Raw genomic sequence first — 24,222 nt, 5'->3', positions numbered from 1 at the left:
GGCAAGACACTTCATCCACATGGTCTGAATAATAAGAAGTGACGATAACCACCTGTGGTGGTGGTGGTGGTAGTAGTAGTAGTAGTAGTAGTTGTAGTTGTAGTTGTAGTAGTAGTAGTAGTAGTAGTAGTAGTAGTAGTAGTAGTAGTTGTAGTTGTAGTTGTAGTTGTAGTTGTAGTTGTAGTAGTAGTTGTAGTTGTAGTTGTAGTAGTAGTAGTAGTAGTAGTAGTAGTAGTAGTAGTAGTAGTAGTAGTAGTAGTAGTAGTATAAATGCAGTGGCAGAAGCTTGTTAAACTTTGGAGCTTTGCCCGTTTAATGACTCTTGTTAAGTTCTCAATTAAAATCCAATCGGCCGCTCATTAAACTCTTACACAACGTCTAAAGGGCCGAGTGTGGAAGCTCTGGAGATTCAGGAGCTGAGGAGGGTCTCATAAAAGTGATAAGACTCGACAGACGATGGTCAATGATTATGTTCTGTCTGTTTACCATGTACTAAAAGTCACACTCAGTAAAGATACTGTCACCGGCTGGTTGTGTGTCTGAACATCTCCAGGTTGTGTGTCTGAACATCTCCAGGTTGTGTGTCTGAACATCTCCTGGTTGTGTGTTGTGTGTCTGAACATCTGGTTGTGTGTCTGAACATCTCCAGGTTGTGTGTCTGAACATCTCCTGGTTGTGTGTCTGAACATCTCCTGGTTGTGTGTCTGAACATCTGGTTGTGTGTCTGAACATCTCCTGGTTGTGTGTTGTGTGTCGGAACATCTCCTGGTTGTGTGTTGTGTGTCGGAACATCTCCTGGTTGTGTGTTGTGTGTCTGAACATCTGGTTGTGTCTGAAAGTCTCCTGGTTGTGTGTCTGAACATCTCCTGGTTGTGTGTCTGAACATCTTCAGGTTGTGTGTCTGAACATCTCCTGGTTGTGTGTTGTGTGTCTAAACATCTCCTGGTTGTGTGTCTGAACATCTCCAGGTTGTGTGTCTGAACATCTTCAGGTTGTGTGTCTGAACATCTCCTGGTTGTGTGTCTGAACATCTCCAGGTTGTGTGTCTGAACATCTCCTGGTTGTGTGTCTGAACATCTCCTGGTTGTGTGTTGTGTGTCGGAACATCTCCTGGTTGTGTGTTGTGTGTCTGAACATCTGGTTGTGTCTGAACATCTCCTGGTTGTGTGTCTGAACATCTCCTGGTTGTGTGTCTGAACATCTCCAGGTTGTGTGTCTGAACATCTCCTGGTTGTGTGTTGTGTGTCTAAACATCTCCTGGTTGTGTGTCTGAACATCTCCAGGTTGTGTGTCTGAACATCTTCAGGTTGTGTGTCTGAACATCTCCTGGTTGTGTGTCTGAACATCTCCAGGTTGTGTGTCTGAACATCTCCTGGTTGTGTGTCTGAACATCTGGTTGTGTCTCTGAACATCTCCTGGTTGTGTGTTGTGTGTCGGAACATCTCCTGGTTGTGTTTGAACATCTCCTGGTTGTGTGTTGTGTGTCGGAACATCTCCTGGTTGTGTGTTGTGTGTCTGAACATCTGGTTGTGTCTGAACATCTCCTGGTTGTGTGTCTAAACATCTCCTGGTTGTGTGTCTGAACATCTCCTGGTTGTGTGTCTGAACATCTCCAGGTTGTGTGTCTGAACATCTCCTGGTTGTGTGTCTGAAAATCTCCTGGTTGTTTGTTGTGTGTCTGAACATCTGGTTGTGTGTCTGAACATCTCCAGGTTGTGTGTCTGAACATCTCCTGGTTGTGTGTCTGAACATCTCCTGGTTGTGTGTCTGAACATCTCCTCGTTGTGTGTCTGAACATCTCCAGGTTGTGTGTCTGAACATCTCCTGGTTGTGTGTCTGAACATCTGGATGTGTGTCTGAACATCTCCTGGTTGTGTGTCTGAACATCTCCTGGTTGTGTGTCTGAACATCTTCAGGTTATGTGTTGTGTGTCTGAACATCTCCAGGTTGTGTGTCTGAACATCTCCAGGTTGTGTGTCTGAACATCTCCAGGTTGTTTGTCTGAAAATCTCCTGGTTGTGTGTTGTGTGTCTGAACATCTGGTTGTGTGTCTGAACATCTCCTGGTTGTGTGTCTGAACATCTCCTGGTTGTGTGTCTGAACATCTGGTTGTGTGTCTGAACATCTCCTGGTTGTGTGTCTGAGCATCTCCTGGTTGTGTGTTGTGTGTCTGAACATCTGGTTTTGTGTCTGAACATCTCCTGGTTGTGTGTCTGAACATCAGGTTGTGTGTCTAAACATCTCCAGGTTGTGTGTCTGAACATCTGGTTGTGTGTCTGAACATCTCCTGGTTGTGTTTGAACATCTCCTGGTTGTGTGTCTGAACATCTCCTGGTTGTGTGTCTGAACATCTGGTTGTGTGTCTTAACATCTCCTGGTTGTGTGTCTGAACATCTTCAGGTTGTGTGTCTGAACATCTCCTGGCTGTGTCTCTGAACATCTGGTTGTGTGTCTGAACATCTCCAGGTTGTGTGTCTGAACATCTCCAGGATGTGTGTTGTGTGTCTGAACATCTGGTTGTGTGTTGTGTGTCTGAACATCTCCAGGTTGTGTGTCTGAACATCTCCAGGTTGTGTGTTGTGTGTCTGAACATCTGGTTGTGTGTCTGAACATCTCCAGGTTGTGTGTCTGAACATCTGGTTGTGTGTTGTGTGTCTGAACATCTCCTGGTTGTGTGTCTGAGCATCTCCAGGTTGTGTGTCTGAAAATCTCCTGGTTGTGTGTTGTGTGTCTGAACATCTGGTTGTGTGTCTGAACATCTCCAGGTTGTGTGTCTGAACATCTCCTGGTTGTGTGTCTGAACATCTCCTGGTTGTGTGTCTGAACATCTCCTGGTTGTGTGTCTGAACATCTCCTGGTTGTGTGTCTGAACATGTCCAGGTTGTGTGTCTGAATATCTCCTGGTTGTGTGTCTGAACATCTGGTTGTGTGTCTGAGCATCTGGTTGTGTGTCTGAACATCTCCAGGTTATGTGTTGTGTGTCTGAACATCTCCAGGTTGTGTGTCTGAACATCTCCTGGTTGTGTGTCTGAACATCTCCAGGTTGTGTGTCTGAACATCTCCAGGTTGTGTGTCTGAACATCTCCTGGTTTTGTGTCTGAGCATCTCCAGGTTGTGTGTCTGAAAATCTCCTGGTTGTGTGTTGTGTGTCTGAACATCTCCAGGTTGTGTGTCTGAACATCTCCTGGTTGTGTGTTGTGTGTCTGAACATCTGGTTGTGTGTCTGAACATCTCCAGGTTGTGTGTCTGAACATCTCCTGGTTGTGTGTTGTGTGTCTGAACATCTGGTTGTGTGTCTGAACATCTCCAGGTTGTGTGTCTGAACATCTCCTGGTTGTGTGTCTGAACATCTCCTGGTTGTGTGTCTGAACATCTGGTTGTGTGTCTGAACATCCCCTGGTTGTGTGTCTGAACATCTCCTGGTTGTGTTTGAACATCTGGTTGTGTGTCTGAACATCCCCTGGTTGTGTGTCTGAACATCTCCTGGTTGTGTGCCTGAACATCTGGTTGTGTGTCTGAACATCTCCTGGTTGTGTGTCTGAACATCTCCTGGTTGTGTGTCTGAACATCTCCTGGTTGTGTGTCTGAACATCTCCTCGTTGTGTGTCTGAACATCTCCTGGTTGTGTGTCTGAACATCTGGTTGTGTGTCTGAACATCTCCAGGTTGTGTGTCTGAACATTTCCTGGTTGTGTGTCTGAACATCTCCTGGTTGTGTGTCTGAACATCTCCTGGTTGTGTGTCTGAACATCTCCTCGTTGTGTGTCTGAACATCTCCTGGTTGTGTGTCTGAACATCTGGTTGTGTGTCTGAACATCTCCTGGTTGTGTGTCTGAACATCTCCTCGTTGTGTGTCTGAACATCTCCTGGTTGTGTGTCTGAACATCTCCTGGTTGTGTGTCTGAACATCTCCTGGTTGTGTGTCTGAACATCTCCTGGTTGTGTGTCTGAACATCTGGTTGTGTGTCTGAACATCTCCTGGTTGTGTGTCTGAACATCTCCTGGTTGTGTGTCTGAACATCTCCTGGTTGTGTGTCTGAACATCTGGTTGTGTGTCTGAACATCTCCTGGTTGTGTGTCTGAACATCTGGTTGTGTGTCTGAACATCTCCTCGTTGTGTGTCTGAACATCTCCTGGTTGTGTGTCTGAACATCTCCTCGTTGTGTGTCTGAACATCTCCTGGTTGTGTGTCTGAACATCTGGTTGTGTGTCTGAACATCTCCTGGTTGTGTGTCTGAACATCTCCTGGTTGTGTGTCTGAACATCTCCTCGTTGTGTGTCTGAACATCTGGTTGTGTGTCTGAACATCTCCTGGTTGTGTGTCTGAACATCTCCTCGTTGTGTGTCTGAACATATCCAGGTTGTGTGTCTGAACATCTGGTTGTGTGTCTGAATATCTGGTTGTGTGTTGTGTGTCTGAACATCTGGTTGTGTGTCTGAACATCTGGTTGTGTGTCTGAACATCTCCAGGTTGTGTGATGTGTGTCTGAACATATCCAGGTTGTGTGTCTGAACATCTGGTTGTGTGTCTGAACATCTCCAGGTTGTGTGTCTGAACATCTCCAGGTTGTGTGTCTGAACATCTCCTGGTTGTGTGTCTGAGCATCTCCAGGTTGTGTGTCTGAAAATCTGGTTGTGTGTCTGAACATCTGGTTGTGTGTTGTGTGTCTGAACATCTGGTTGTGTGTCTGAACATCTCCAGGTTGTGTGTTTGAACATCTCCTGGTTGTGTGTCTGAACATCTTCAGGTTGTGTGTCTGAACATCTTCAGGTTGTGTGTCTGAACATCTCCTGGTTGTGTGTCTGAACATCTTCAGGTTGTGTGTCTGAACATCTTCAGGTTGTGTGTCTGAACATCTTCAGGTTGTGTGTCTGAACATCTTGAGGTTGTGTGTCTGAACATCTGGTTGTGTGTCTGAACATCTCCAGGTTGTGTGTCTGAACATCTCCTGGTTGTGTGTCTGAGCATCTCCAGGTTGTGTGTCTGAAAATCTGGTTGTGTGTCTGAACATCTGGTTGTGTGTTGTGTGTCTGAACATCTGGTTGTGTGTCTGAACATCTCCAGGTTGTGTGTTTGAACATCTCCTGGTTGTGTGTCTGAACATCTCCTGGTTGTGTGTCTGAGCATCTCCAGGTTGTGTGTCTGAAAATCTGGTTGTGTGTCTGAACATCTGGTTGTGTGTTGTGTGTCTGAACATCTGGTTGTGTGTCTGAACATCTCCAGGTTGTGTGTTTGAACATCTCCTGGTTGTGTGTCTGAACATCTTCAGGTTGTGTGTCTGAACATCTTCAGGTTGTGTGTCTGAACATCTCCAGGTTGTGTGTCTGAACATCTCCTGGTTGTGTGTCTGAGCATCTCCAGGTTGTGTGTCTGAAAATCTGGTTGTGTGTCTGAACATCTGGTTGTGTGTTGTGTGTCTGAACATCTGGTTGTGTGTCTGAACATCTCCAGGTTGTGTGTTTGAACATCTCCTGGTTGTGTGTCTGAACATCTTCAGGTTGTGTGTCTGAACATCTTCAGGTTGTGTGTCTGAACATCTCCTGGTTGTGTGTCTGAACATCTTCAGGTTGTGTGTCTGAACATCTTCAGGTTGTGTGTCTGAACATCTCCTGGTTGTGTGTCTGAACATCTTCAGGTTGTGTGTCTGAACATCTCCTGGTTGTGTGTCTGAACATCTGGTTGTGTGTCTGAACATCTCCTGGTTGTGTGTCTGAACATCTGGTTGTGTGTCTGAACATCTTCAGGTTGTGTGTCTGAACATCTTCAGGTTGTGTGTCTGAACATCTCCTGGTTGTGTGTCTGAACAGCTCCAGGATGTGTGTTGTGTGTCTGAACATCTGGTTGTGTGTTGTGTGTCTGAACATCTGGTTGTGTGTTGTGTGTCTGAACAGCTCCAGGATGTGTGTTGTGTGTCTGAACATCTGGTTGTGTGTCTGAACAGCTCCAGGATGTGTGTTGTGTGTCTGAACATCTCCTGGTTGTGTGTCTGCAGCTGCCTCTGTCCAGCAGTCATCTGGACGTCTACACTGGCCCCGGGATGAAGGGCCCCGGCATCGCCATGACCAGCAACTCCTGCCCCGCCAACCTCACGGTCAAACGTGAACTTACAGGTGCGACCTAACCCCTAACCCTTCCATAAGTTCTACTAGAGTACACACTACTATACCATAAGTTCTACTATATAGAATAATATAGTATAATATAATAGTATAATATAATAGTATAATATAGTACAATATAATATAATATAGTATATAATATAATATAGTATACTATAATATAATATAATAGTATAATATAATATAGTATAATATAATATAGTATAATATAATATTGTATAATATAATATAATAGTATAATATAGTATAAAATAATATAATATAGTATAATATTGTATAATATAATATAATAGTATAATATAATATAGTATAAAATAATATAATATAGTATAATATTGTATAATATAATATAATAGTATAATATAATATAGTATAAAATAATATAATATAGTATAATATTGTATAATATAATATAATATAATACAGTTTTGTCTAAAACAGACACACAGTATGAAACTTTTCTAAAAGCATTTCGCTGACAAATACTGTGTTGTGATTGGATTTTTTAAATTGCCATAATCTAAATGATGTTCAGGTTCTGGAGCATTAACACTTGGACACATGGTCCATGTAGACGATGTCCCAGGTCCTCTGTCCTTAGACTCTCCTTCTGCAGGAAAAACTACAAAAAAACCTCTTTGGGAAAAAAGCGTAGAAACCTGGAGGAGTTCCAGTGAAGGAGAGATCCCACTCTCACAGACGTGAGGGAGACTGGAGCTGGAGCCACTCCTCAGGCAGATGAGGGACCGTCCACACGGGGCAGGGACACTTCACCAGGGGAGGGGCATCTGGGTCCACAGGTCCTCAGGAGTGAGAGAAAGAAAAAGAAGGCGGTGAACAGTTTGCAAGTGGAATCAAAAAATAAATATTGTTTGATAGCATAAGTAGTCAGAAGAAGAAGAGGACAGAGCTCAAGCTGTCATACTTCCCCCAGCATAGTTACTCCTAGGGCAGCGTAGCTGAAGCTGTGGGTTTATCTTTCTGTTCCTAACTACTCTGACCATAAGCGATTTTGAAGAGGAACGTTTTAAGCCTGGACTTAAATGAAGAGACTGTGTCAGCATATTTAACATGGGTCGGGAGCTGATTCCATAACACAGGAGCTTGGTAGCTAAACGCTCTACCTCCTACAGTACTTTTAGAGACTCTTGGGACCACCAGAAGGCTCTACCTCCTACAGTACTTTTAGAGACTCTTGGCACCACCAGAAGGCTCTACCTCCTACAGTACTTTTAGAGACTCTTGGCACCACCAGAAGGCTCTACCTCCTACTGTACTTTTAGAGACTCTTGGCACCACCAGAAGGCTCTACCTCCTACAGTACTTTTAGAGACTCTTGGCACCACCAGAAGGCTCTACCTCCTACTGTACTTTTAGAGACTCTTGGCACCACCAGAAGGCCAGCATTCTGAGAGCGAAGAGCTCTGTTTGGATGATATGGTTCTATAGCATCTTTGAGGTAGGATGGGGCCATGTCATTTATGGCTTTGTAGGTCAAGAGTAGAATTTTGAATTTGATTCTAGACTCGACGGGGAGCCAGTGAAGAGACTTCAGCACTGGCGTAATGTGCTCTCTTCTTTTTGTTCATGTTAGTAATCTTGCTGCTGCATTTTGAACCAGTTGAAAGCTTTTTATGGAGCTTTTAGGACACGCTGCAAGCAGGAGTTACAGTAGTCTAATCTAGTCGTTACAAATGCATGGATAAGTTTTTCGGCATCACTTTTAGGCAGGATTCTTCTGATTTTGGCTCTTGTTGCGCAAATGGAAATAGTCTGTTTTACAAGCTTGATTTATATGAGCTTTAAATGAGAGCTCCTGGTCCAATAAGACTCCAAGGTTTCTTACAGTAGAACTGGAGGCTTCACTGACATTGTCCAGTGTGACTATCTGCTCAGATAGAGAGTCTCGTAGATGTTTAGGGCCAAGCACAATGACCTCGGTTTTTTCAGGGTTAAGAAGCAGGTAGTTTAGTGTCATCCAGGTTTTTATCTCCTTCACACAAGTACTAAGTCTGTCTACTTGATCGCTCTGATCAGGTTTCATTGATAAATACAGCTGAGTGTCGTCTGCAGAGCAGTGGAAGTTAATGTCATGTGACCTGATCATGTGACCTAACGGCAGCATATAAAGAGTAAACAGAATTGGACCGAGTACCGAACCCTGTGGCACACCGTAAATTACTTTAGAGCTTGGTGAGGAGCTCTGGTTTACATTAACAAATTGGAACCTATCAGATAAATAGGATTTAAACCAGCTGAGGGCTGTTCCTCCAACACCTACATCACATTCTAACCTCTGCAGTAGAATGTTGTGGTCAATGGTGTCAAACGCTGCGCTGAGGTCCAACAGAACCAGGATTGAGACCAGTCCATCGTCAGCGGCTAATAACAAATCATTTGTGACTTTAACTAGTGCAGTTTCAGTGCTGTGGTGGGCTCTGGACCCTGCTGTGGTGGGCTCTGGACCCTGCTGTGGTGGGCTCTGAACCCTGCTGTGGTGGGCTCTGAACCCTGCTGTGGTGGGCTCTGAACCCTGCTGTGGTGGGCTCTGGACCCTGCTGTGGTGGGCTCTGAACCCTGCTGTGGTGGGCTCTGAACCCTGCTGTGGTGGGCTCTGAACCCTGCTGTGGTGGGCTCTGGACCCTGCTGTGGTGGGCTCTGAACCCTGCTGTGGTGGGCTCTGAACCCTGCTGTGGTGGGCTCTGAACCCTGCTGTGGTGGGCTCTGGACCCTGCTGTGGTGGGCTCTGAACCCTGCTGTGGTGGGCTCTGAACCCTGAAACTTCAAATAAGTTATTGTCCTGCAGGTGGCGACAAAGCTGTTTTACTACAACTTTTTCAAGGATTTTAGAGACGAAGGGAAAATTTGAAATAGGTCTGTAGTTTACCAATAGGTCGGGATCTAGATTAGGCTTTTTCAGAAGAGGTTTAATGACGTCATGTTTGAAGGACGTGGAACATAAGCACTTTCTACTGAAGTATTTATTATATTAAGAATAGGGTCTATAATTAGGGGGAGAATGTCTTTGAGGAGCTTGGAATGGGGTCTAGGACACAAGTTGAGCTTTTAGAGGACATAATGGCTGAAGTTATCTCTGCTTGATCAACAGCTGTGAACCTTTCTAAGTTTACAGGTGGATTTATATGGGACGTTAGATTTACAGCTTGGGCTAGTTCAGGGCTAATAGCGGGGGTAATTTCATCTAATTTATCTCTGATTGTTTTTATTTTATTGTTAAAAAATAGGAGGAAATCATCAGAGCTAAGTGTAGCTGGGATTGAGGGCTCTACTGCACTGTGACAGTTAGTTAGCCTAGCTACAGTGCTGAAAAGGAATTTAGTGTTACTTTTGTTGACTTCTATTAGAAGTCAGTATGTCAGTAAGTATTACATGGTCCATGTAGAATGAATGGGTCACATGGTCCATGTAGAATAAAGACCATAAGTCTCACTCCAGGTGAAGTCAGTTTAGTCGACTAAATCATTTGTAGTTCTAGTCAAACAGAAAAAATATATACATTTTAAATTATGATAAATTGCTTTGTTTCATGTTTGAGGCTCTGACACAAAAGCATTTTATTCATTTAAATTCAGATTGTGATATTTGTACTTTATTTGACAAAAATATCAGCTTTTAGTCATAGTTTGTTGTTATGATGACTTTTTATTGAGTTTTTATGTAGTCTCTGTCCTCTGTCCTCTCTCTGGTCTCTCTCTGTCCTCTCTCTGGTCCTCTGTCCTCTCTCTGGTCTCTCTCTGTCCTCTGTCCTCTCTCTGGTCCTCTGTCTGGTCCTCTGTCCTCTCTCTGGTCTCTCTCTGTCCTCTGGTCCTCTGTCTGGTCCTCTGTCCTCTCTCTGGTCCTCTGTCTGGTCCTCTGTCCTCTCTCTGGTCCTCTGTCTGGTCATCTGTCCTCTCTCTGGTCCTCTGTCCTCTCTCTGGTCTCTCTCTGTCCTCTGTCCTCTCTCTGGTCCTCTGGTCCTCTGTCTGGTCCTCTGTCCTCTCTCTGGTCCTCTGTCCTCTCTCTGGTCCTCTGTCCTCTCTCTGGTCCTCTCTCTGGTCCTCTGTCCTCTCTCTGGTCCTCTCGCTGGTCCTCTGTCCTCTCTCTGGTCCTCTCTCTGGTCCTCTGTCCTCTCTCTGGTCCTCTGTCCTCTCTGTCCCTCCTTCTCGCAAACTTCTTGTTCTCTCGTTGCTTTGGCTCATTTGTTCATATCTTTTTGTTTTTGTGCAGAAGCTCGAGCGATGGCCAAAGAGAGACAGAAGAAAGACAACCACAACCTCAGTGAGTCCTTCACACCATCTGCACTGAGACACCATCTGCACTGAGACACCATCTGCACCGAGACACCATCTGCACCGAGACACCATCTGCACTGAGACACCGTCTGCACCGAGACACCATCTGCACCGAGACACCATCTGCACTGAGACACCATCTGCACCGAGACACCATCTGCACTGAGACACCATCTGCACTGAGACACCATCTGCACCGAGACACCATCTGCACCGAGACACCATCTGCACTGAGACACCGTCTGCACCGAGACACCATCTGCACCGAGACACCATCTGCACCGAGACACCATCTGCACTGAGACACCATCTGCACCGAGACACCATCTGCACTGAGACACCATCTGCACTGAGTCTAGAACATAACACACACGTTCTGCCGGGCCAGCAGGGGCAGCACTGAGCAAACAAACACCATCATGAGTCACATCATAAAAGTATTGCAGTTTCTTATAATACCATTGAACCATAATACTTCATGTATTGTATTGCAATACAAATTTACTTGGTAAAGTATTATGTGGGTGTAATCCCTCATTCGTCCAGGCGTGTTCCATAGTAGAAAAAGCTTCAGTTGTTTCATCTGGACTCAGTTTGAAAAAGTAGACGTTTCGACTCTCATCCAAGAGTCATTGTCAATAACAGAATTTAGGTCGAGAACTCCGATATTAATACTGTTCTGTGGTAAGACCCGCCCATTGGGCGGAGCCTTCCTGAAGTAGAAAGAGTTGTTTGTTTCAACAGAAACTCCCCCTTGTATCTACCGAGCCTATTCAGAATCTTAATGGGCTATTAGAATCCTCTTTGTCTTTGTGAGACCCTGGCTCAACCACCCTGAGGACCTGATTAGCATCTAAATGTCCTGGTCCTCTACCTTTCCAGGGGTTCAGTATTCCATTATAAATAACAGGAAGATTAAATCTTAGCCCTCCATTTCTGTTTAAAGAAGGTCTTTCTTTTTTAACAAAAATAGCTTCCTTGACTCCTCTTTCAAACCATCTTTTCTCCTGCTTAAAACCTTCACCTCACCGTCTTCAAACGAGTGATTAGAGGCTTCAAGATGGAGATGCACGGCACTCTGTGGTCCTGAACTAGTATTTCTTCTGTGCTGATAGAGTCTCTTGTGTAGAGGCTGTTTCGTCTCACTATGTACCGTTCTTTACAGCTTTCTTCACTGCATTGGATCGAATAAACTACATTGCTCTGTTTTTGAGTTGGCAACTTGTCCTTAGGATGAACCAGTTTTTGTCTTAAAGTGTTTCCTGGTTTAAAATAAACAGGGACTTCGTGTTGTCTAAAAATTCTCTGCTGTTTTTCCGACAGGCCAGAGACATAAGGGATAGAAACACCCTTCCTTCTCTGTTCAGTTTCCCTTTTGTCCTGCTTCTTGGTTCTCTTCACTCTGTTGAGAGCCCAAGCGGGGTAACCACAGGCTGAGAGGGCATTGCGGACATGTTTTTCCTCTTCTTCAGGAAGGCTCCTCCCAATGGGCGGGTCTTACCACAGAACAGTATTAATATCGGAGTTCTCGATCTAAATTCTTTTATTGACAATGACTCTTGGATGAGAGTCGAAACGTCTATTTTTTCAAACTGAGTCCAGATGAAACAACTGAAGCTTTTTCTACTTGGTAAAGTATTACTTTACTTATTAATATCAAATGTTTGGACAAAACGTATTCCTTAAATTTTATGATGGCAAAAAACAAAAAATGTCATAATCAAAAGCCTTAAAGGCGCAATGGACGATTTTTAGGCTATTAGAGAACTCAGGTGGAAGTGCACATGCCACTCCTGCACATGCCACTCCCCCGTGCTCATGCCACTCCCCCGTGCTCATGCCACTCCCCCGTGCTCATGCCACTCCCCCGTGCTCATGCCACTCCCCCGTGCTCATGCCACTCCCCCGTGCTCATGCCACTCCCCCGTGCACATGCCACTCCCCCGTGCTCATGCCACTCCCCCGTGCACATGCCACTCCCCCGTGCACATGCCACTCCCCCGTGCACATGCCACTCCCCCGTGCTCATGCCACTCCCCTGTGCTCATGCCACTCCCCCGTGCTCATGCCACTCCCCCGTGCTCATGCCACTCCCCCGTGCTCATGCCACTCCCCCGTGCGGACTGATACAACACACACGTGCGTTTGTTTATTGGCCGTGGCCGGAGAGCCGCGGCACGGTCAAATGGCCGCGCAGTTTCAGGGACCGCGGCATTTCCCTTATAGCCCGTTATAGCCTCATGGCTAACCCCAACCTTAACCTTAACCTGGCGCGGTCTAAAACGGCGCTAAAACGCGGTCAAATAGCGGCGCAGTTTCAGGAGCCCCGCGGCGCGCGGCCGGAACAAAAATAACATGGCTTTTTCTGCCGCGCGCCGCGGCTCTGCAGACACTCCCTTGTTTATTAGCGCGTGGATCACATCGCATCTCTCATCTCCCGTAGATTTCCGTCTCTTCTGAGTCAGCTCCAACTGTCTTTCTCCGTCTTCATTTTGTCCCGTCACTGAGGGAACTATATTATGATAGATCAATGCGCTTAGGCACGCGGAAACGTGGGGACGAGCCTGACGCGGCTGCAGGTGAGCGACAGGTGCGTTTTATGATTGATACGTGGCAGGACAAATGGGTCGTCCACGCCACGAGGAAATATGATGAAAAATTTGCTGAAAAAAATCGTCCATTCCACCTTTAAGGAAAGTATTTGAGTTGTAAATGAACTATTGATCCAACCATAAGTTTAGTGAAGAATGTTTTCATTATTGTACATATTAGTCCTTTTTTAAACACTTGACGACAGATGAAGGTAAATAAAGTAAATGAAAACAGAACGAAAACTCTGAAATCCTCTTGTTAGAATGTGATACCAAATAGTTTTATGTGTCACAAAACGTCTTTTTCTTTCATTTTGATTTAATTACAGCTTTGTTTCAAGCACATGACCTGCATTAAAGTCAAGATGATGGTGATTTATGATGACATTTGGTTATATTTATGTCATTATCTGTTGCTCTGGAGAGAGAAGAAGAAGAGAAGTGTCTAAAGCACAAACAACAGCCTTTAATAAGATGATGACACTTTGAACTCGGACAAAAACAAAAGTACAATATTGTGTGAAACTCTGGGTTTTGTGACGTTCAGAACGTGTCGAGGACAAAAGCGGCTGAACCAAAGTCGCTGACGCAGAGAAAAACTCTGTGGATGTTTAACCTGAAGCTGCTGCTCTGGCACTCGGGCCTGATCAGCTGCAGCACATAAAGATTTATCACTTTTTAAAGACGCTTCAAGGAACATGGCACCATTTTGTAATCTATTTGTCATGTATTATCCACCTGCTGCTTTCCAAAAACAGACTCGGAGCAAAGCAGCTATATATATATATATATATATATATATATATATATATATATATATATATATATATATATATATATATATATGTATACATATTATATATATATATATAATATGTATACATATTATATATATACATATACACATATAATATGTATACATATTATATATATATATATAATATGTATATATAATATGTATAGATATTATATATATATATATAATATGTATATATTATATATATATATATATATATATATATATATAATATGTATATATATATATATATATGTATATATATATATATATATATATATAATATATATATATATATATACATATTATATATATATATATAATATATGTGAGGCAGGGGGTGCTTCTGGACCCCGTCACTGTGAGGCGGGGGTGCTGAGTTGACTCATGTTTCATTTCTTTTGTCTTGCAGTCGAAAGAAGGAGAAGATTCAACATAAACGACCGGATTAAGGAGCTCGGAACAATGATCCCCAAAACCAACGACCTGTGAGTGTTTTTCACTGCGAGGAGAGAGGAGGAGGAGAGAGAGGGAGGAGGAGAGAGAAGAGGAGGAGAGAGAGAGGAGGAGAGAGAGAGGAGGAGAGAGAAGAGGAGGATAGAGAGAGGAGGAGGAGGAGGAGAGAGAGAGAGGAGGAGAGAGAGAGGAGGAGAGAGAAGAGGAGGAGAGAGAGGAGGAGAGAGAGAGGAGGAGAGAGAGAGGAGGAGAGAGAAGAGGAGGAGAGAGAGGAGGAGAGAGAGAGGAGGAGAGAGAGGAGGAGAGAGGAGAGAGAGAGGAGGAGAGAGAGGAGGAGGAGAGAGGAGAGAGAGGAGGAGGAGAGAGAGAGGAGAGAGAGGAGGAGAGAGAGAGAGGAGGAGGAGGAGAGAGGAGAGAGAGAGGAGGAGAGAGAAGAGGAGAGAGAGGAGGAGAGAGAGAGAGGAGAGAGAAGAGGAGAGGGAGAGAGAGGAGGAGGAGAGAGAGAGGAGGAGAGAGAGAGGAGGAGAGAGAAGAGGAGGAGAGAGAGGAGGAGAGAGAGAGGAGGAGAGAGAGAGGAGGAGAGAGAAGAGGAGGAGAGAGAGAGGAGAGAGAGAGGAGGAGAGAGAGAGAGGAGAGAGAGAGGAGGAGAGAGAAGAGGAGGAGAGAGGAGAGAGAGGAGGAGGAGAGAGAAGAGGAGGAGAGAGAGAGGAGAGAGAGAGGAGGAGAGAGAGAGGAGGAGAGAGAAGAGGAGAGAGAGAGAGAGGAGGAGGAGAGAGAGAGAGGAGGAGAGAGAGAGGAGGAGAGAGAAGAGGAGGAGAGAGAGGAGGAGAGAGAGAGGAGGAGAGAGAGAGGAGGAGAGAGAGGAGGAGAGAGAGAGGAGGAGGAGAGAGGAGAGAGAGAGGAGGAGAGAGAAGAGGAGAGAGAGGAGGAGAGAGAGAGAGGAGAGAGAAGAGGAGGAGAGAGAGAGGAGGAGAGAGAAGAGGAGAGAGAGAGAGAGGAGGAGGAGAGAGAGAGAGGAGGAGAGAGAGAGGAGGAGAGAGAGAGGAGGAGAGAGAAGAGGAGGAGAGAGAGAGGAGGAGAGAGAGAGAGGAGGAGGAGGAGAGAGGAGGAGAGAGAAGAGGAGAGAGAGGAGGAGAGAGAGGAGGAGGAGAGAGAAGAGGAGGAGAGAGAGAGGAGGAGAGAGAGAGGAGGAGGAGGAGAGAGGAGAGAGGAGGAGAGAGAAGAGGAGAGAGAGGAGGAGAGAGAGGAGGAGAGAGGAGGAGAGAGAAGAGGAGGAGAGAGAGGAGGAGAGAGAGAGGAGGAGAGAGAGGAGGAGGAGGAGGAGGAGGAGGAGAGAGAAGAGGAGAGAGAGAGAGAGGAGGAGGAGAGAGAGAGAGGAGGAGGAGAGAGAGAGAGAGGAGGAGAGAGAAGAGGAGGAGAGAGAGAGGAGGAGAGAGGAGAGAGAGGAGGAGGAGAGAGAGAGGAGGAGAGAGAAGAGGAGAGAGAGGAGGAGAGAGAGAGAGGAGGAGGAGGAGGAGAGAGAGAGGAGAAGAGGAAGGAGAGGGCCCACGTGGGGCGTCCCCATGGATGTATTGTATCACAGTGTGCTGTCCACTGGACCACAGGGCCACACTCTAATCCTCTTCATGTGTTTTGCACAGGGACGTCCGCTGGAACAAGGGCACGATCCTGAGGGCCTCGGTGGACTACATCAAGAGGATGCAGAAGGACGTGCAGAGGACTCGAGACGTGGAGAACGGCTATAAACGAATGGAGATGGCCAACAAACAGCTGCTGCTGCGCATCCAGGTCAATACATCTCACTGTCAGAGCCAAGAGCCTGTGGCCAGTGTGAAGACCGCTCTGACCTGAGCCATTCTACGGGGCGGGGCCACGGGGCGGGGCCACAGGGTGGTGCACGTTCACGGGGAGCGATTGAAGCCAGTGGTGGGACATTTGGGGCGATTGGTGCTTGAATGAAACGAAAGTTACGGATGTAACTACGGTTCTATGAATCCTGGATGAGCGCCAGAGGCGGAGCCTCAAGCACTGAATGATCATCTTTTGCGCATGCGCAGGTCGAGAAACTAATGACAAAGTCACCTGTGACCTCTCTGTGACCTCTGTGACCCACGTGAAGCTATATAGTCACCTGACACCGAGAGCTCCGCCCCTTTTCTTCTCGCGAGCAACAAGGGACTGATCGCTCTGGCGGTCATCCAGGATTCATAGAACCGTAGTTACATCCGTATTCTATTAGGGATCATCTCAAAATGGGTTGAAGCTGAAAAGACTTGGGGGGTTGAACCTACATTTTGTCTTTTTGTTGCTTTGAAGCTTCAATACATCGTTGTGGCGGTCATTGTTTTGAAATGCTAAAAAACTCTCAGCAACGAGCATTAGGCCGACATTAGTGCGGGCGCGGAGCACGGGGAGTGCGTACGGGGGAGCACGACGCGCCATGTTCGCCCGTGCGGGGATCACGGCGCGCAGTGGCCAGTGCGGGGAGCAGGGCGGGTGCTCCCTCACATGGTGATCCCCCGCACTGTCCACGGCGCGCCGTCGTCGTTTTATCAACGTGTAAAATTTGATGTGAAGCCAGTCTTAAGTCTTTTGAGGGGGAGAGGGGTCCAGAGAGAGACGAAAAAAATTAAGTCTTTTCAGCTTCAATCCATTTTGAGATGATCCCTTTACATCCCTTCTGAGCGCCGGAGGCGGAGCCTTTAGCGCTGGATGACAAATAACAATGTCCCGAGGGATCCCATAGGACAATACAAAATGTGTGATAAAACACGCCTACCTTACGACGAGGAGGGGTGTGGTCTCACGATCCCCTCTAGTGGATTGGGGACTGCCACATTGAGTCTATAGAATCAGGCAAATGTAGAAGGTGAAATCCAGGAGGCCGCTGCGCTATGGCCCCCAGGGGCCCTCCGCTCACGGCCCCCAGGGGCCCTCCGCTCACAGCCCCCAGGAGGTGGACAGGCTTCTGGTCGAGTGGCATTTCACACCATCTGGAGGCTGGTGCTTCTGAGATCATAAGCCTGCTCAATGTCCTCGACCGCCCATCGGGCGAGGCGCTGTTTAGAAGCACTTTTGGATCATCATAGCACAAAGAGACGACAGAGACGGAGCGAATGGAAGGACTCTGAAAGGGACGACTGAAGGTGGTCACCCCGGGACAGAGTGCACAACACCCAGACGTCTGTGGTGTGCACAACCCACTATTCCAACTGCCCCGGGGTAAAATGTCCGACCGTTGGCGGCCTGGCTTCAGCGCCGCCCCTGGGGGGCCTGGAAGGGCACTGGATGGGCTGGGCAGAATAAGGTGGTCCCGAGACTGGAGTCCGGGCCACCCTCCTCCGATCAAAGTGCTGTCCGCCCCGTGGACGTGTGGTGGTTGTATGGGCCAACGGGGCAACAGCCTGAGTGCTGCCACTGGCGGGCCACCACGGTGAGGGGTCCGTCTGCAGAGACCGACCAACTGGCTCCTAGTCCGGCTCTCTTGTGCAGTGCGCAGCCGCACCAAAGAGCTCTCCCGTGACAACTGGAATGCTCCTTAACGTCCTTACATGGTTCTGTGCGTCAGAGTGGACAACACGCGACCGACAACACGCGACCGACAACACGCGACCGACAACACGCGACCGACAACACGCGACCAACAACACGCGACCAAGCTCCCTCGATTCATCCACATTTGACTTCTCCAGTGCAGTGGAAAGAGCGAGCAGCAGGTGGGAAAGGGAGTTCCCCGTCCTACCCATCCTCGCCCCCGCATCGTATGCCCGGCACAAGAATTCATCGATGATCCGACATTGCGGATTCGGGCACCTCGGGTCAGACCTAAGGCGCTCCTCCGGAGAGACCATCAGTGGCGCAATAGTCGGCTCAACAGGCGGCATATGGCCCAGGCCAAACTGAAGCATCTTTCATGGACGCCAAGGCACCTCCCATCTGAGGTCAAGCACGATAACGCCTTTGTATCAGTCCAGCAAGAGTGTAGCTCCCTGACGTCCTCCTGTGAGGGCGTGTAGCTCCCCGACGTCCTCCTGTGAGGGCGTGTAGCTCCCTGGCGTCCTCCTGTGAGGGCGTGTAGCTCCCCGACGTCCTCCTGTGAGGGCGTGTAGCTCCCCGACGTCCTCCTGTGAGGGCGTGTAGCTCCCTGACGTCCTCCTTTGAGGGCGTGTAGCTCCCCGACGTCCTCCTGTGAGGGCGTGTAGCTCCCCGACGTCCTCCTGTGAGGGCGTGCAGCTCCCTGGCGTCCTCCTGTGAGGGCGTGCAGCTCCCCGACGTCCTCCTTTGAGGGCGTGTAGCTCCCCGACGTCCTCCTTTGAGGGCGTGTAGCTCCCCGACGTCCTCCTTTGAGGGCGTGTAGCTCCCCGACGTCCTCCTTTGAGGGCGTGTAGCTCCCCGACGTCCTCCTTTGAGGGCGTGTAGCTCCCTGACGTCCTCCTTTGAGGGCGTGTAGCTCCCCGACGTCCTCCTTTGAGGGCGTGTAGCTCCCCGACGTCCTCCTGTGAGGGCGTGTAGCTCCCCGACGTCCTCCTGTGAGGGCGTGTAGCTCCCCGACGTCCTCCTTTGAGGGCGTGTAGCTCCCCGACGTCCTCCTGTGAGGGCGTGTAGCTCCCCGACGTCCTCCTTTGAGGGCGTGTAGCTCCCCGACGTCCTCCTTTGAGGGCGTGTAGCTCCCCGACGTCCTCCTTTGAGGGCGTGTAGCTCCCCGACGTCCTCCTTTGAGGGCGTGTAGCTCCCCGACGTCCTCCTTTGAGGGCGTGTAGCTCCCCGACGTCCTCCTTTGAGGGCGTGTAGCTCCCCGACGTCCTCCTGTGAGGGCGTGTAGCTCCCTGACGTCCTCCTTTGAGGGCGTGTAGCTCCCCGACGTCCTCCTTTGAGGGCGTGTAGCTCCCTGACGTCCTCCTGTGAGGGCGTGTAGCTCCCTGACGTCCTCCTGTGAGGGCGTGTAGCTCCCTGACGTCCTCCTTTGAGGGCGTGCAGCTCCCTGACGTCCTCCTTTGAGGGCGTGTAGCTCCCCGACGTCCTCCTTTGAGGGCGTGCAGCTCCCTGACGTCCTCCTGTGAGGGCGTGTAGCTCCCCGACGTCCTCCTTTGAGGGCGTGTAGCTCCCCGACGTCCTCCTGTGAGGGCGTGTAGCTCCCTGACGTCCTCCTTTGAGGGCGTGTAGCTCCCCGACGTCCTCCTTTGAGGGCGTGCAGCTCCCTGACGTCCTCCTGTGAGGGCGTGTAGCTCCCCGACGTCCTCCTTTGAGGGCGTGTAGCTCCCCGACGTCCTCCTGTGAGGGCGTGTAGCTCCCCGACGTCCTCCTGTGAGGGCGTGTAGCTCCCCGACGTCCTCCTGTGAGGGCGTGTAGCTCCCCGACGTGAGGCATCGTGATACAATTGGGGCCAAGCATCTGTAGTGAGGCCTCGCCTCTAATGCCCAAGCATGAGGGACATAAGTTTATTTAGTTTATGTCAAATGTATGTTAACTCTTTGTGTTGAAGTGTTTGTTCTTTCTCGCATGTTTAGCAGTGACTTGTTCTATAACTTCACCTGTCTGTGCAGGAGCTGGAGATGCAGGCCCGCCTCCACGGCCTCCCCAGCTCCTCCCCCTCCGGCCTCAACCCCGCCGACCTCATGGCCACCTTCATCAAACAAGAGACTAGCCCAGACGAGAGCCTGTCCCACCCCCAGGCCCCGGGACACCACCCCCAGGCCCCGGGACACCACCCACACTTACCCCACAGTCTACCCCAGCAGCAGGCTCTCTATCTGGGTTCGCACATGCACACCCAGCCCCTCCACCACCAGCCCCTGCAGCAGCAGCAGCCCCCGCCCCCGCCCATCCAGTACCCGGCCGTGGGGAGCTCCCAGTATGACTTTACCGCCCCTCTGGACTTTGGGGAGGGGATGGGGGGCTTCTCTGACGGCATGAGCATGTTGGCTGAAATGACCGGCTTAGACGCCCAGGGCAGGAGGGGCGACCTGGGCTTCCTGATGATGGATGAGCCGCTCTCGCCCATCGGGGGGGATCCACTACTGTCCGTCATGTCTCCGGAAGCCTCCGTGGATTCCAGCCGGAGGTCCAGCTTTAGTATCGAGGACGGGGAGATTATGTAACATCATATAAAGGTACAAAGGTCGTTTTACCAGGTTCTCCTGTAAATGCAAATATTAAAACATGGCAGCCACATTTTGTAGACTTCGGTTGCCGTTTTTATAGAGATTTTGTAAAGAAATGACAAATAACAGCGACTGTCACTTCATTTTGCAGCAGAGCTTCTGAATTATATTTTTTTTACTGTTGCCTTTTTTAAGATATTAACCAGGTGCGACTTCTAAAACTAAACCTCTAAGAATAATTTGAATGGTTTAAGTTTGTCCATTCTCACAGTTAGAACTAAACCAGAACTAAACTGACTAAATCAGGATTCAATACAAGAGTAGAACATCTGAAGCTCCCACATCGTCCTCTTCAGACTGAAGAGTCTTGAAGAAGCTCGATACGACGTCATGAGACTTTCAAACATTGTCCACATTTTAAATTCCAGTCGTTTTAAAATGTTTGTGTTTTATTGGTTAAACTCAGGAGTTTGTGAGATTTGACCTGTTTAGTCCTGGTTAAGCCTTCAAGTGTCCTTAATGCTCCAGAGTGTGGCATTAAACTGATCCAGACGAGCAGGGAACGGCACCTGGCCAAGTTACGAGTCAGATCTGTTAAACTCATGCATTATTTATACAGTGAGTCAAGTATTTGAACGCCTGCGATTCAGCACCTTACAAATGATGAAATGTTCATCGGAGGTGCATTTACATGGCCCCACCCCCAAAGCCTGATGGCCCCACCCCCAAAGCCTGATGGCCCCACCCCCAAAGCCTGATGGCCCCACCCCCGTGCTTCAGTAGAGGTGGTGTTCGTGGGACTCCTCCTTCTTCTTCCAAACACAGCGTAGACTTTATACCAAAAAGTAATATTTTAGTCTTGTTTGACCACATGACTTTCTCCCATGATCCTCTGGGTCATCCTGATGGTCAAACTTCAGGCCTGGACATGTGCCGGACATGTCCAGGCCAGCTTTCCAGGTGAAGCAGAAACGTGCCTTTTCTGATCCTCGTTTTTTGTCACGTGTTCAGAGTTGATCACATTCAGCACGTTGATCATTGCTGCAGCGCCCGTGTCACCCTGAAGGTGGCGCTAAATCACAAGCAGGGACACGACTCTTTATTAACGAGGACGCCGGTCTTGTCCTTTGTCTTTTCTTACGTCTCGAGGACGAGTCCTTCTCTCCAGAGCGTAAATCCTGGAGTGATTGATGGAAAACGCTTTTATGGCGTCGCATGCGTCATTTAACGTTTAAGGTGAAAGAAGACACAACTTGAATTGTGTTATTTGTTCACGATTGCACAGTTTACCACAATTATGACTTATCTCGAGTTATCTCGACTTTTACACCTTGAGACTTGTTGCCACTGCTTCTTTTGGATCGTAAAGGTGTAAAAAGGTGTTAAATACTCAGGGTCTGTCATTCAAGCTAACTGGCCCATTTATTAGGTACAGCTGACCCATTTATTAGGTACAGCTGGGCCGCTAAATATACAAAACAAATTGGGGAATGCAAGAAGTATGTGTGTGAAAAGAGATGTTTCAGTTGAAGACAGGCGCGGTTTGTCCTGCTTTTAGTCCTGGTTTAGACCTGGTTTAGTCCTGGTTTAGACCTGGTTTAGACCTGGTTTAGTCCTGGTTTAGACCTGGTTTAGACCTGGTTTAGTCCTGGTTTAGACCTGGTTTAGACCTGGTTTAGTCCCACAATTGTACATTTCATGGTCATTTTAGCTGCAGCTCGTTATCGACTGATGTCGATGAAAAGTATGTCACGTTTTTTGAAATTACTTCATATATATTTTCTCTGTGAACGCTGTCGACCCAGTTTGTGTTTCACATTCCCCTTTTTCCACCATCTGAAGCACGAGACTAAACCAGGACTAAACCAGGACTAAACCAGGACTAAACCAGGACTAAACCAGGACTAAACCAGGACTAAACCAGGTCTAAACCAGGTCTAAACCAGGACTAAACCAGGTCTAAACCAGGACTAAACCAGGTCTAAACCAGGACTAAACCAGGTCTAAACCAGGACTAAACCAGGTCTAAACCAGGTCTAAACCAGGACTAAACCAGGTCTAAACCAGGACTAAACCAGGTCTAAACCAGGACTAAACCAGGTCTAAACCAGGACTAAACCAGGTCTAAACCAGGTCTAAACCAGGACTAAACCAGGTCTAAACCAGGACTAAACCAGGTCTAAACCAGGACTAAACCAGGTCTAAACCAGGTCTAAACCAGGACTAAACCAGGTCTAAACCAGGACTAAACCAGGTCTAAACCAGGACTAAACCAGGACTAAACCAGGACTAAACCAGGTCTAAACCAGGTCTAAACCAGGACTAAACCAGGTCTAAACCAGGACTAAACCAGGTCTAAACCAGGACTAAACCAGGTCTAAACCAGGACTAAACCAGGTCTAAACCAGGTCTAAACCAGGACTAAACCAGGTCTAAACCAGGACTAAACCAGGTCTAAACCAGGACTAAACCAGGTCTAAACCAGGACTAAACCAGGACTAAACCAGGTCTAAACCAGGACTAAACCAGGTCTAAACCAGGTCTAAACCAGGACTAAACCAGGTCTAAACCAGGACTAAACCAGGACTAAACCAGGTCTAAACCAGGACTAAACCAGGTCTAAACCAGGTCTAAACCAGGTCTAAACCAGGACGTCACATCGGTGTCTTCGATGTGTTTTTGCAGAAATAGTTATCAAGTTATTAAGAGTTATTCATAGATATTTGTACCTGGTTCTGGGCCTTTTACACCACAGCTTTTTCCTTTAGTTTGATTTATATTTGTTCTTGACGTTATCACGAGCTGCATGTTCTCCACGCTCTCCTCGCTCTCCTTCACATGTTTGTATTTTTCACATCATGTTTTTCTGCTGTAGAAGTTTTGACAAAAGTTTAAATCAATTCTTCTTATTTAAATGTCTGAATAATTTAAATCTTTTGATTCTTTCTCCCAAAGCACTAGAAACTATTATTTTGACTTTGTATTTTGAAAATATATATCAGAATTGTTCTATGCCACAAAGCCACTTAAAATGTCTTTTATTTGTGTTTTTGGTTGTTTTTAGTAGTTTTCTTATTATCCAAAGCATTTCCTTCTGTTGTTGAAACGGGATGAGAAAAGAAGATATTTTCAGATTGAAATGATGATGACGTTGTCCAGTTTGACCTGATGGAAACACACGTGATGAACACGTGTGTTTTGGGTTTTGCTCAGTGCCACACTCCACTGTGCCAGCAGAGGGCGCTCCAGAGCCACAGGGAAAAACAAACTTCTGATTTTACTGAATATAAAAAGTTTCTCTCAGAATCCACAGTCTCTGGAGTCTTTTTTTTCCATTTTATATTCATGAGTCAGTATTTTAAGAATATCAAATGAATCATACGGCTTGAATGTTTGTTTTTTAAACTGCAGTTACATAAGAATGAGCAGAAGTATGATGAACTTCAATCCTTTAGTAGAATATGTAGACAACTCTGATCATATGTTCTAATCGCCCCTGAAAGCTACATTTTTATTACAAATGATAAAATAACATTGCATTACTTTTTCGATGTGTGTTTTTCCACATATGATGTGCAGAAGGAAGTACAATTCTAAAAGCATCTGGAGCTGCGTTGCTCAGTGTGTCCACCAGGGGTCAGCAGAGGTCCACACAAACTCCTTTAGATCTGACAAAAAAGAATCGGGTCAAATCCACTTTTTCCATCCAAATCAAACTGAAGTTTTATTCATTCCAACGACTCGAGATAAAATGAGCCAGAGTAAAACAATAAGACTTAATATTCAAGTCCTAATGTTACAGTTCAAGATGATGAACGTGCGCTCGCTCCAGCAACGCCGCCTTTCCTCGGGGCCTCGAGATTCTTG

The 24,222-nt window shown here is 47.4% G+C and overlaps 1 protein-coding gene across 2 annotated transcripts in view; it reads left to right on the top strand.

The window, feature by feature from the left end:
• Positions 1 to 22,416, top strand: part of tfeb (transcription factor EB) — a 255,206-nt gene extending 232,790 nt beyond the window's left edge. For both annotated transcript variants that reach the window (XM_072461884.1, XM_072461885.1), the window contains exons 8-12: positions 5,993 to 6,110; positions 10,347 to 10,397; positions 14,211 to 14,286; positions 15,895 to 16,042; positions 19,798 to 22,416. In XM_072461884.1, the coding sequence (XP_072317985.1) occupies positions 5,993 to 6,110; positions 10,347 to 10,397; positions 14,211 to 14,286; positions 15,895 to 16,042; positions 19,798 to 20,352 (948 nt within the window). In that variant the 3' untranslated portion in view covers positions 20,353 to 22,416. The remainder of the gene's footprint in view (positions 1 to 5,992; positions 6,111 to 10,346; positions 10,398 to 14,210; positions 14,287 to 15,894; positions 16,043 to 19,797) is intronic.
• The last annotated feature ends 1,806 nt before the right edge of the window (positions 22,417 to 24,222 follow it).

The sequence above is a fragment of the Eucyclogobius newberryi genome, unplaced genomic scaffold (genome assembly GCF_026437365.1).
Source record: "Eucyclogobius newberryi isolate DKJ021-1_F unplaced genomic scaffold, fEucNew1.0.hap1 SCAF_33, whole genome shotgun sequence".
NCBI classification, from domain to species: Eukaryota; Metazoa; Chordata; class Actinopteri; order Gobiiformes; family Gobiidae; genus Eucyclogobius; species Eucyclogobius newberryi.
Note: the sequence above shows the minus strand (reverse complement) of the source record. Positions and strands in the feature narration are given on the sequence as shown.